We start from the raw sequence: 13,696 nt of genomic DNA on the forward strand, positions 1-13,696 counted from the left end.
ACTTTCAGTCTGCACTCACTCATATTAAATTGTTTTTAAGTTTACACTGCCATATTGGATAATTGCATAATTGTTTGACTATTATTCTTTAATAGTAATGTGATGCATGGTGTAGTCACTAAAACTTAGATCCTCCATCTCCGTCTCCGTCACTGGGGTAATTATCTGATATTTATTTGACTTAAAATTAAGTGTAATTATTTTCCCGATTTATATTTTCAGTTAACAGCCAATATTATAAGTAAATATTAGCTTGCGCTTGAAAATGGAAAACAGGGCCCGTTGGAGGATATGAGCGAACTTTTGCTTTGAATCAAGTATACGTCACTCTGTTTTATTTTACGGATTTTTTTCCTCGAGATTTCCATACCCTAAACCTTTTTGATCTTTTTTCCTTGAGATTTCCATACCGTAAACCCTTTTACTTAAATCAATAAAATACGAAACTCTTTGGCCGCTGAAATGAAATATAGATATTTCCTCACACCGTCACAAGATTTTATAACTCTCACACTGTCAAACGATTTTATTACAGAAATAGCAAAATGACATCATTTTTAGAACAAGGCAAAGTTCAGGTGGAAATCCAGCTCAGCACTCTCAGCTGCAGAACAGCGTCTACTGGTAAAAACATGATAGATCCATCTTCTTCATGGTGTCCCTCTAAATCTCTATTCACCTGCAAGTAAATACACGACTGCAATGCAGTTAATCCATACACATCAAAAAACATATAAATATAACTCAAACAACAATCTCTACTAGTAGCAGTAAACCCTAGAAACTTGTTTGAAATAATTAATCAACCCTGACGGACACAAACATTCCACAGAATGGCATGAAACCATATATCAAGGAAAAAATATTGAAGAAGATCTATCAGATAATGCTTATAAACAACAATAACGTACCTTCTCAGTACTCTTTGCAGATTCTAATATGGCGGCGGAGGAGGCGACTTGTACGAGTAGTGATGTGCAGGTGGTGAGGGGTAGACTGGTGGTTTGGGATGCGGTGGAGGAAATGTAGGTACTGCTTTGGGAGGAGTAGGGCTTACTACGTATGCTGGGGGAGGTGGAGATTTGTATCCGTATGGTTTATCTGGTGGGGATGGTGCAGCTTTCGGTGGTTTGGTCACTGGAGAAGGTTTAGGGTGTTTATGGTGCTTGTGGTGTTCATGGTGGGGAGGGACAGGAGTTGGCCATGATTTTGGTGGTGAAGGAGGAGGAAGGGGCTTGTGGACTGGTGGAGGCTTGGCATATGGAGCAGGAATTGGTTTGGGAGGAGGTGGAGATTTGTACTTGTATGGAGGAGAAACTGGTACCGCCTTAGGAGGAGGTTTGCTATACACGGGCGGTGGTTTCTCCACTACTGGGGGCTTGGGTGTGGGAGCAGGGGGCGGCTTATAGTGGACTGGAGATGGAATGTGAGATGGAGGAGGAGGAGATTTGTAAAGGTATGGCTTCGGAGGTGGGGATTTATAGTATGAAGCAGCTGATGGGTTTGCAGCACAAATGCTGCCAGCAATCAAAACAAGCAATAACTTGGAGATGAAAGACATCCCTGCAAGAATAGCCATCCTTTTTTCTGCGGTAAAGAGATCGAAAAGCCGAACTGGGTCGTATAAGATTGTCACAGATGATTGATATTTATAGCAATCGAGAGCGTTTTAGGGCATGGAGATATTCGGTGAGAAGTTTCCGGATGCAATGTTGTAGAGCGGGTTAGCTGTCATATGACATTCCTGGACATTGCTTTCTTATTTAAATGAATTTCAAAGTAAAGTTGGTAAATGTCCATAACATTTTCTGGAATTCTGAAATCAGTGTACAAGTGGTTACTTGCTTCACGTGAGTTTATTTTCAGTGGCAGTCCCTTTCAGAGTTTTTCCGCGTTTCCATCTGCAACGCATTACCGCGCCAAGAGACTATATATTTATTTTTCGCTATTATTGGCTATTCGAATGATGTCTGCGGTTAATTGCACATGCAGAGCGTCAGACACTCTTAAAAATAAAATAAAACAACGTTTATAATAATTAAAATATTTATGACTTAATATTTAAGTCAGAAACGTTATCGACATATGTAAATAAGTTATGTTGAAATAGACAGCTAGGCACTATAAATCACAGTGACAACTAATGGCATCATAACATAACAACCAGTCTGAAAAGATCAGAGGATGAAAATTGTCTTTTCCTATGTACTCGCTAAGCACGACCAAGATGATGTTTTAACCCCCCTTGTATAGAGTAATAAGAAATAAAAGTTTCGAATAAGAGTGGTCGTGAACGAGAATTGGAATATCGCAATAGGTTATAAACAATAGATATAAAAAACAAATTTATGAAATTATTAAAAAAAATATTTAGATTAAAAGGTGGATATGGAATCGGGATAATATTAAAGATTATTCATATATTTTTTAGTGTTTAATGACAAGGTCACAAATATTATAAAGCAGAGAAATATAAATGTTTCAATGAAATTGAATTAAATGAATACAATTATATTATAGGAAATTTCAATATCTATAATGGTTGAATATTAAAATCCATATATATATATATATATATATATATATATAATTTTAAATAAAAACATTTTTGTAAATATATAAATAAGTAATTAACTTATATTTTTTAAATTAAAAAATAATTAAATTTGAAAAAACAAATGATGATGCTAATTTAAAATTTTAAAAATATAGAAACCAAAATTTTCCAGCCTCCTAGAATTGAAGAAATTATTTGATCATAGGAATTTTTTGGTAATCTATATATCATTAATATTAATATTTTTATTTTATTGATGAAGTAATCGGGTCACATTTGTAAATATTTTTCTATCAAAAATCTAATTTATAATTTATGGTGTGTAATGTTAAAAAATAAATATTTATTAATTTTTTTAAGCTTTTCTAAGTCACATATTTTTTAAAATACTAATTTTAGAAAAAAATTATAAAACTTTATTTTATAATATTAATAAATAAATAGTACAGTAATGTGTGGTTTGACGATAAGTCAAATGGGCTATGCCCAGGTTGACTAACGTTCAAATCTCATTGAGTACATTGACCTGTTGTGGTGGCGGCTAGAGGGGCGGATTCCCCTTTCCCGTGAGTCTGCTCTTGCTAAAATCATAGAGACTTAGTATACCCAACTTGCAGGTGGTTGGTTATGCTCTTGGTGTTTGATCTTGAGTCTCCCTTAGATTAGGCCAGCAGTTACCGATTCACCATGTTGAAAAAAAAAATATTAATAAATAAATAGATAAACTTTATATTTTTGATGACTTTTACTTTTAATAATATAATAAAATTATTTTTTATTTTTATATATTTATTTTATAATATTATTTAAGTTGATTTTTTTTTTGCAAAGTTTTAGGATCATATCAAATTTAGGCTACCGAAATTTTAGATTACCCAAATTTTTAAAGTGATGTTTCTTTCTAACTATTTTTAAATGAACAAAGAGGCTTATTGTACAACCCAGTGTGAAGGGGATGTGTAAATATATCTCTCTTCAGATGAAAATAAAAAATATTATTTAAAAAAAGAATGAAAAAAAATGCTATACATATTTAATTTTTTGTTCTTATGAAATAATATAATTTCATGGGGATGTGTAAGTATGTCTATCTCTCTAAAAAAATTTAAAAATATATATTATTTAAATAAAAAGAAAAAAAATGCTATGCATATTTAATTAGTTATTCCTATGAACTAATATAATCTCATGTAAAGTAATTGGAATATAAAAAAAAAATGTGATGATGAACCTAGATGTAGGTTCTAAACACATCGACCTTCTGTTCTTAATGTGATTTTTCCAGAAAATCTCAAGGATATGTCAATAAGATGTTTACACTTTATACTTTTCAAAATATTTTATGAACTTTATATATATCTATATAGAAAAAAAATGTTAAAAGAAAATATTTTAATGTTGTCTAGAATAAAATATGCAATGTAAGTTATGAATAAAATATTTTAATATGAATTAATATTATATTAATAACAAAAAAATCAGTTCAATATACTCTCATAAAATAGCTCAAATTAGATATGTGATAAAATTTGTGATTAAGACAAAGATAGTTCTCTAATGTTTATATCTTTATACTGGTTTAAGTAAATAATTTAGAAAATTCAATAGTAAACCATAATGAAAAAACTTCATCTTTTTACCAATAAATTTAATTTGATAAAACAAATTTTCAAATTTAAAATTAATTTCAAAAAATATGAAAAATTATTTCATCAAATTAAATTACTTTATTAATTACAATTTTTCATTATTTATATTAGATTTAGTTACAAAAATCTCTACAACAAAAAGTCATTTTTCACTTATTTAAATTTATTTACTTCATATTAGAATTAGTTAAAAAAATTTGTAACAACATCATTTCATTTTTCACTTATTTAAATTTATTTATTTCTTAATTTTACAAATTAATAATCAAATTCTTAAAATTTTATTTTAACCATAAAATTTGTAATAATAATATTTTATAAAGCTATCGAGTACCGTTCCTTTATAAAGTAATAAGTCATTCATGATTTAAAAAATAATATTTCATAGTGCCATCCAGTACCAGCACTGTCTAAACTTAAATTATTATTTCTCCCAGTACCGTGTTGTTACACATTAAATACATATATTTTTCTCCTAAATAAAAGTCTACGAGAATTATTAATCTGTTTCCTAATTTAAAACTTCTTTCTTCGTTATGGGCAGTCGTATATGTGAGCACGAGACACCACGATAATGCTATCTTACGATATGTCAGGATAATGCTATCTTATGATATGTCAGCATAACGCTTGAATAGTAGAAAGTTTTGCGTAACCTTTTAAAATGGCCTGCAGTGCGCCCTTATTAGTGGACAAAAAGCGGAGGACAAAAAGCGGAGTTTTGAAGGGGAGTTTTTTGAGTAAACATGTGGGGTGGTAATGGGATTTTTTTTTTCTCTTATTGTTGCCAATCTGTTTATGGAAGATTTTGAGTCCAAGGCTCTGAACTCTTCCCCGCTCCTGCCTAAGCTTTGGAGGAGGTATGTGGATGACACCAATGTCATCTGGTCTCATGGCGAGGTTGAGCTTGATCTCTTCTTTGATCATCTCAACAGGCAGTCCTCAGCCATTAAGTTCACTAAGGAGCAGGAGGTAGATGGATGCCTTCCTTTCCTTGATATTCTTATTTCTAGGAATGATGATGGTTCCCTCGCCCATCGAGTTTTCCGGAAGAAAACTCATACGGAGCAGTATCTTCATGCCAGTTCCCACCATTTCCCGGCTCAGAAGATGGGTGTCCTTAGTACCCTTGCTACTCGGGCCCTGAGGATCTCGGACAAGAAGAGCTTTGAGAAAGAAAAATCCCATCTGCTGGATGTCTTTGCGGAGAATGGTTATAGTAGATACATGGGTCAAAGGGCTTTCCTTAAAGCTTCCAGGAATTCTCTGACTAAAAGAGAACCTAGAGATCGTATTCCAGGTGTCCATCTTCCTTATGTTCAAGGGACCACTGATAGAATTGGCAGGATTCTCAGGAGGCATAGTGTCCCTGTGACCTTTAGGCCCCTAAACACCATTCGTATGTCCCTCAGATCAGTGAAGGATCCTATCGACCCTAAGGATATGAAGGGCGTTTATATGATCCCTTGTTCCTGTGGGACCCTCTATATTGGGGAGACTGGTTGTTCCATTAATCAGAGGATTAGCGAGCATGTAGCAGATATTAAGCATAGGAGAGCTAAGTCTTCCGCTTTGGCTGAACATGCTGAGAAAACTAATCATCATGTTTGTATTGAAGAGGCCAGTGTTATTGCTAAGGTTTCGCATTTCCACTATCGAAAATTCAGGGAAGCACTTGAGATTGAAAAGAGACCAAGCAATCTCAATATAGATGATGGATGAAAAGTCTGTAGGTGTTGGGTCCCTGCCCTCTCGTCCTAGTCATTTTTTCGTCCTCTTTGGTTTTTTGTCGTTTTTCTTTATTTGTTCTTTTACTATTATTTTAGTTTTTATTTTATGTTATTTATTATATATATATATATATATATATATATCTATATATATATAATTATTTTTATTTATTTTTTTGTTTTATTTATTTTTTATTTCTTTATTATTTCTATTTATTTATTTTATTTTATTTTTATTATTTTTATTTGTATTTATATTTTTCGAGTGTTATTTTAATTTTAGTGTGATTTCTATTTATTGTTTTCTCCTTTCTTTCTATTTCTTCTGATATTTTAAGGCCCTCTTATTTTGAGGTCCCTCTTATAACTAATTTTGTTCCTTATATGTTTAACTAATAGGGTCCTTTTTGACCTTTTTGTATACATGATACTTATAAATAATATTATTTTATTTATTCTTTATATTCTATTGAGGCAATTACCTTTTTCATAAGGTCATTTTCCTATTAACTTATGGTTATTAACTTTGATTTCTAACTTAATTTCCTTTGATTTATTAATGATATAAAATTTTTATTTTCATATTAATAAAATGTAAATAAAATTATTATTTTAGGTCATTTATTTAGCAAACTGTCCTTTAAATTATTAATCAACTTATAATTTTTAATGATTCTTTTATTATACATTCTATTGAGGCTTTTACCTTTTTCATAGGGTCATGTATTTAACTAATTTTCCCCTAAATTATGATAATTAACTTTGATTTTCTAACTTAATTACCTTTTATCTATTAATAAAAATTTAAATAAAATTATTACTTTCTATATTACTTTTTAGGTATTCTATTATTTTAAGGCCATTTATTCAACTAACTTTCCTTTAAATTATTAATTAACCTATAAGTTTTGATAATTAAACGATTATAATAATTTTGACCCCTGTCCTTGAGTCAAACTAGCCGTTAGAGAGGATAGCTGTTGGAGGCTCCGCTTAGTCTATTTAACATGATGAGCTTGATCTATTTCTTCAACTTGTCCTGATGATGAACCACACTGGTTGTTTCGAAACGCGTCGACAAATGATATTCCATGTGATTTTCGCCGAAGAATCTTTCTTAACTTGATATGGATCACAGAAGCCTAAACTCTATTATTGAATCCCTGTACGGAGAAGCCACTGCAAATAAGGTTCGTCGTTTTGAACGAGCTCGCTTGCAGGTTTCAAGGTTGAAATCGGATGCTTTTCTTAAATGATGCAGAGACACCTCCATCATTTCTATCTTCGCCCGAGTTAAGCACCACCTTCACAATCCGCGAAACCATTAGGTGTTCCTTAAGGTGAGTTTGGCATTAATAAGGTCGGAAATCAGTAAGGTCAGAAATTCCCTGAGTCAGCTTTCTCGGGTTCTTTTAGATTTGCACTTGGATCTTCGAAACTTATTTTCGACCTCCCTTTGGGCCAGAATAGATGCTTGTTTTGCTTTAAAGTCTCTTAGGGTAGAAGAGATTCGTAAGCAGAAACATGCTTCCAAGTTTCTAAGGCTTGCTGGAGATTCAGAATTTCGGAATAGAGCACTGGGCGGTGCTTCCCTGAGCCGTATCTCTTCTAAGAAAATCTCTGCGTTGAATGATTGGTTATCTGGCCGCTCAGGGGAGGTCTCTCGTTGCCCATCTCTTGTAGGAATATACAGGGTAAGTTCCTCAGAAAGAACACCAAAAGGACACCGCTCACAACCAGATCACAGATCAATACACCAGTATTTTTGACGTGGTTAAAACCCTCAAAGAGGGTAACAGTCCACGGCCTGAGCCAAAGCGGCCACTTCAGGCAATTTATTAATCAAAGAATGAAAATTTACATAAGCTTTTCTCATGCACGGATTACCCTACAAATGACCCTCCATGCGCTTTAAATAGAATTCATTGACCAATCGGGTGTCAAGCCACGGATCAAGTGTCGGTAATACCGACGAGAGAATGAACCGTCGGATCACTACATATCGTGACCGTCGGATTGTAAGTTACAAAATGTACAACGGTAAAGAAACACACTTTACCTAACTCTATACCTAACTCTACACTAGACCAAGTTGTACTTAACTATTTCCTATGTGTCGGAATATCCTAACATCCCCCCTTAAGAACAACTTGGGATATGATTGAAGGATTTACAAATATGACACAATAGGAGAAGGAAGGAGGCACTAGAGCCTATCCCCCCTTAGTGACAACTTCCTGAACTCCAAGCATAAATCGAAGTTTAGTGAACTTTTCCTCTGTGAGAGCCTTTGTGAAGATGTCTGCAACTTGATCATCTGTTGAACAATATTGCACTTCAAGAACATGGTCGTGAATGAGCTTTCTGATGAAGTGCATGTGCAGTTCAATGTGTTTGCTGCGCTGATGTTGGACTGGATCTTTGCATAGCTAAATGGAACTTTGATTATCACACCAAAGTGTAGTCGGATGCTGCTGCTCAAAGCCAAACTCTGACAGGATCTGACGAAGCCACAAGGCTTCCTTACTAGCTTCTACGGCACCACGATACTCTGCTTCTGTTGATGAAAGAGAAATGGCACCTTGTTTCTTGCAAGCCCATATAATAGGTCCTGAATCAAGAGTGAACACATAACCGGCAGTATACTTCCGATCATCAGGGTCACGAGCCCAATCGGAATCAGTGAAACCAACCAATAGAGGAGATGCTTTGGCACTGTAATGAATCTGAAACTGAACTGTACCTCGAACATAACGAAGTATTCTTTTAGCTGCTTTCCAATGACTTTCACGGGGGTTTTTCATGAATCGAGCAACAAGGCCAACAACAAAGAAAAGGTCAGGACGAGTATGGGTTATATACAAAAGTTTTCCTACAAGTTGACGGTATAAGGTAGCATCAACTTCAGGAGAAGTACAAGTGACTGAGAGTTTGACTCCAGACTGAAAGGGAGAAGGGGCTGGCTTACAGTCTTCCATGTGAAAATGACGTAGAAAATCACAAGCATACTTGGACTGGGAAAGGGAAATACCCTCCTTGGATTGCAAGACTTGAAGACCGAGAAAATAGTGTAAGTGTCCTAAGTCTGTCATTTCAAATTTCCTTTTGAGGCTAGACTTCACATGGTTTATAAGGTTGGGATCACTACCAGTAAGGATAAGATCATGAACATAAAGAACAAGGATGATAAGAGAGTTGCCCACTTTCTTGGTGTAGACAGTATTGTCAGAATGACACCTAGAAAAGCCAGAATCTAAAATAAAGCTATCCATTTTGGCATACCAAGCCCGAGGAGCTTGCTTGAGACCATAAAGGGATTTCTTAAGTCGACAAACAAGGCTGGAGTCTGTTTGTATGAAGCCAATGGGTTGTTCCATATAGATTTCTTCATGCAAGTCCCCATGCAAGAAGGAAGATTTAACATCCATCTGATGGACTTCCCATTTGAAAGAGGCGGCAAGGGAAAGAACAAGGCGGATAGAGTTCATTTTGGCAACAGGGGAGAAGGTTTCAGTGTAGTCAATGCCTTCAACCTGTGAAAAGCCCTTAGCAACAAGACAAGCTTTATGTTTATCAACTTTCCCATCTGGTCCATACTTGGTTCTGTAAACCCATTTGCATCTTACAAGTTTTCGTCCCTTTGGTAAAGGAACAAGATCCCATGTATCATTTGCCAATAATGAATGATATTCTTCATTCATAGCTGCTTCCCAATCTGGATGGCCTGAAGCTTCTGCAAAGGTGTCAGGATCATAATTTACTGGAGCTTGAGCCAGTAAAGAAGAGGCTCTCTCGAACTAAGAACGTGTGCGTCGCTGATCTGTAGGATCACCGGCAAGATCACCTGCTGCATCTCGGGTAGCACGAACCCATTTTGGAAGCTCAGGAGCTGAATGAGGATCCTGAGATGGTGGGGGAGGATTGTCATCCTCACTTTCATCATCTGAAGAAGAAATGTTTTCAAAAGTAGAAGAGATAGGGAGAGGTGGCACAACCGCTGGACTAGGCTCGCAGGCCGATATATTTTCATCAAATTTTACATCTCTTCTAATGATAACATTTTTGGACTTAAATGGAATAAGTATATAGCCTTTGACATCTTCAGAATATCCAACAAAAGTACATTTTTCACTCTTAGGTTCTAAATCTTTATGCTTTTCATCTGGAATATGGGCCCACACTTCACTTCCAGAAACACGAAAGTGACTTACATCTGGTTTGATTGAGCTCCATGCTTCTTCTGGAGTGATATTCTTTAAAGCCTTAGTAGGAGTGCGATTTATTATGTAATTTGCACAGTTAATTGCTTCTGCCCAAAAACTAAGACCAAGTCCTTTAGATTGTAGCATACAATTAGCCATTTCCTTTAAGGTGCGATTCTTCCTTTCAGCTACACCATTTTGTTGTGGAGTATATGGAACAATATGTTGCATTTGAATTCCATTCTTAGTGCAATATTTGATGAATGTGTTTTTAACATATTCTCCGCCATTATCAGATCTTAACTTAAGAATTTGATGTCCAGATTGTTTTTCAACAAAGGCCTTGAAGGCCAAAAAAGTGTTAAATACTTCACTCTTGAGTTTTAAGAAGTATACCCAAGTGCGTCTGGATAAATCATCAATGAAAGTTAAGAAATATTTGCAACCAGAGAATGACACAATTGGAAGTGGACCACATAAATCACTATGCACAAGCTGTAAAGGGGCTGAGGCGTGCCAAGAGGCACGTTTTTCAAAACTGTCCCGATGATGTTTTCCGAGTACACATCCGGAACAAACACCATCTCTGCAAGATACCATAGGAAGACCTGTCACCATATTTTATTTACATAGATGTTGAAGGGAGCGATAGTTTAAGTGACCAAATAGCTCATGCCAAAGTTTGCTCACTTCATCGTTATGAGCAACAAATACTGAGGGAAGATTTGATGACCCAAAGTTGTGAAACTTATACAACCTTGTAGAATCATCAGCAATGCCAGTAGCCAAAATCTGTTTAGGATCTTTTAAGTCCTTGATTACAACATCATGAGGTGAAAATTCAACGATTTTACCTTCACCTGAATGAGTTATCTGATATACAGATAGAAGGTTGCAGGATAAGGTTGGAACACATAATACATCATTAAACTGACCATTGTCTAGATGAACAGTTCCAGTCCCTACAACATTAAGAGATCTATCATCACCAACATATATATTTTTGGTGTTACAATCATTTAAAGAAGAAAACATGGCTTTGTTTTTGGTCATGTGATAAGAAGCTCCAGAATCAATGAGCCACTCATGAGAATGAGAAGAAGAAGATACATTTAATGCATAGCCAGACCGAGATGCTTGACAACCACATGCAGAAAGTGCCATTCCTGAAGATGAAGTTGAAGTTGAAGATTGCCCCAAATGGATGTTATGCTTCTTCATTGCTGCTTCCAAGGCTTCCATCTTCTTAAAGCATTTTGATTCTAAGTGCCCATCTCGATTACAAAAATTGCAATGTCTATCACTCTTCTTCCCTTTGTTTTTATTTGTCTTATCATTTTGTTGAAATGATTTTTCATTTTGGGGCTGAAATTGCTTAGGACCCTTGTTTGGTTTAGGACCATTCTTTTTAGGATATGACTTTTTAGGATTCTTTGAATTTGGTTGCTGCTGGGCGTCTAACGCTTTCTTGGAAGAGTTTCCAAGATTAAGAAGACCAAGGTGTAAGAGTTTTTCTTGTTCTCTTATTAAAGAATCACAAAAAGAGTCAAAGGAAGGGGGCTTGTAGTCTTTTCCTTGAGAAATGAAGGCTTCTCTTGTAGAATGGAAGGTGGAAACAAATACAGATTAGGCTGGTCCCAACTTAGTAAGGATGGAATAAATAAGGTTACTATCTTCTTTCTTAACCTTGACACCTTCCAAAAGATATCTAAGGGTCTTGAACTTAGACAAGAAATCTTCAATACAAGAAAAATTATTAGGGTCCAATGTAAGCAACTCATTTTCAAGTTGATGGGCTCTAATTTCATTTTTAATCCCAAAAACTTTATTGATTTGTTCCATTGCTTCATGAGGAGTTTCAAGTTCTGCAATATGGAATCTAAGATCTGGAGAAATAGAAATCCCTATCAAAACACGTGCTTGATCTTGTCTATTTTCCCATTTAGCAGCCTTGTCTTCATCTTTTGGTTTCTTTTCTTGGCCTGTGGCTATTCGGTAGAGACCTTTACTTCTAAGTAAATCCTCCATGTAGGACAACCATTGGAAGTAGTTGGTGCTGTCAAGGGTAACTTGGTATTGACTTTCCATTTCAACAAAAACTGAAGCTGAATATGTTGAAAGTAAGTGTTCCAATGGATAGATCTCGAAAAATTAGGCTGGTTTAAAAAAAACAGCTCTGAAAAAGGCTTCCAGATGAAGAAGTTATGGCTTTTTGAAAAAAAGTTGTTGAAGTTGCCGATGAAGTGCGGGAATGTGCGGAAATGAAAAAAGTCCGCCCCCACAAAATGGAGACTTCAACCCAAGACCTCTACTCTCTTAAAATAGCTTTGAACCAATTGATCTATACAAAAAATTTGAGAGAGAGAGAGAGAGAGAGAGAGGGTGGGGGGGCTTTGGGTTGCGTGCTGGCTTTGAGAAAGCTCTTTTTCCCTACAAAACAAAAAACACAAAACCCAACGTGGACATGCAAAGAAAACGAACCTTGCGGCTCGAAGTTAGCTTTACCCAAAAAACTAAATATTTTCAAAAATTGAACCTTGCGGCTCAAAGTTCGCTTTAGCCGAAAAACTAAATAATTTTCTCAATGTTTTTGATTTTCCAAGATCACACTAAGGTGCAGGGAAAAGAGCATATGCATGAGAAAAATCCTTCGTTTCAGTTTCTGATTTTCCCAGATCGCACAGAGTCGCAGGGAAAAGAGCATACGCAGAAATGAAAGGTATAGAACCGGTTAAAAGAAAGCTAAATAAATCGAAACCGAAATAAGCAGAGAGAAAATAACAGTAAACTGCAAATAAACACTGTATACCTCCAGATCTTAAAAATGACGTAGCTAGGGCTACCGGAAACCTTTTCGAGTGAAAAGAAAGGGGTTCCTCACTGGAATAGATGCTCCAAACACAACAGAGCAGTCCTCTCGGCCCGAAAGTAGTCAGAAACAGCAGATCTAGGAAACGGCAGTCGAATGCAGTTCTACCGGCTTCAGATTTGGATCACCAACGGACGCGGCCCTCAAATAGCTCTGATACCATGTAGGAATATACAGCGTAAGTTCCTCAGAAAGAACACCAAAAGGACACCGCTCACAACCAGATCACAGATCAATACACCAGTATTTTTGACGTGGTTAAAACCCTCAAAGAGGGTAACAGTCCACGGCCTGAGCCAACGCGGCCACTTCAGGCAATTTATTAATCAAAGAATGAAAATTTACATAAGCTTCTCTCATGCACGGATTACCCTACAAATGACCCTCCATGCGCTTTAAATAGAATTCATGGACTAATCGGCTGTCAAGCCACGGATCAAGTGTCGGTAATACCGACGAGAGAATGAACCGTCGGATCACTACATATCGTGACCGTCGGATTGTAAGTTACAAAATGTACAATGGTAAAGAAACACACTTTACCTAACTCTATACCTAACTCTACACTAGACCAAGTTGTACTTAACTATTTCCTATGTGTCGGAATATCCTAACATCTCTCGGCCCCTCAGCGTGCTTTGATGAAGTCTCTTAAGGCCTACACTCAGCTGCAGTCTTGCCAGTTGGAT

At 35.7% G+C, this 13,696-nt stretch overlaps 1 protein-coding gene across 2 annotated transcripts; it reads right to left on the minus strand.

The window, feature by feature from the left end:
* Positions 1-348: 348 nt before the first annotated feature.
* On the minus strand, positions 349-1,616 carry LOC149147684 (uncharacterized). Of its 2 annotated transcripts, none has more exons than XM_089440954.1 (2): positions 912-1,616; positions 349-697 (listed from the first exon to the last, which is right to left on the minus strand). In XM_089440954.1, the coding sequence occupies exon 1, from the start codon at positions 1,577-1,579 to the stop codon at positions 935-937; it is 645 nt and encodes a 214-aa protein (XP_089297080.1). In that variant the 5' UTR covers positions 1,580-1,616; the 3' UTR covers positions 349-697; positions 912-934. The 2 variants fall into 2 exon arrangements, with proteins under 2 accessions (XP_089297080.1, XP_089297079.1); XM_089440953.1 differs by having other exon boundaries at positions 376-679.
* Between the last annotated feature and the right edge of the window lie 12,080 nt (positions 1,617-13,696).

Source organism: Pinus tabuliformis, chromosome 9, assembly GCF_031772625.1.
Source record: "Pinus tabuliformis cultivar Carrire ecotype Pingquan chromosome 9, CPIR1, whole genome shotgun sequence".
In the NCBI taxonomy this organism is placed as follows: domain Eukaryota; kingdom Viridiplantae; phylum Streptophyta; class Pinopsida; order Pinales; family Pinaceae; genus Pinus; species Pinus tabuliformis.

Bases quoted from the DNA above. Each gene is read 5' to 3' on its own strand.
- LOC149147684 (XM_089440954.1), bottom strand. From the start codon at position 1,579: ATGGCTATTCTTGCAGGGATGTCTTTCATCTCCAAGTTATTGCTTGTT.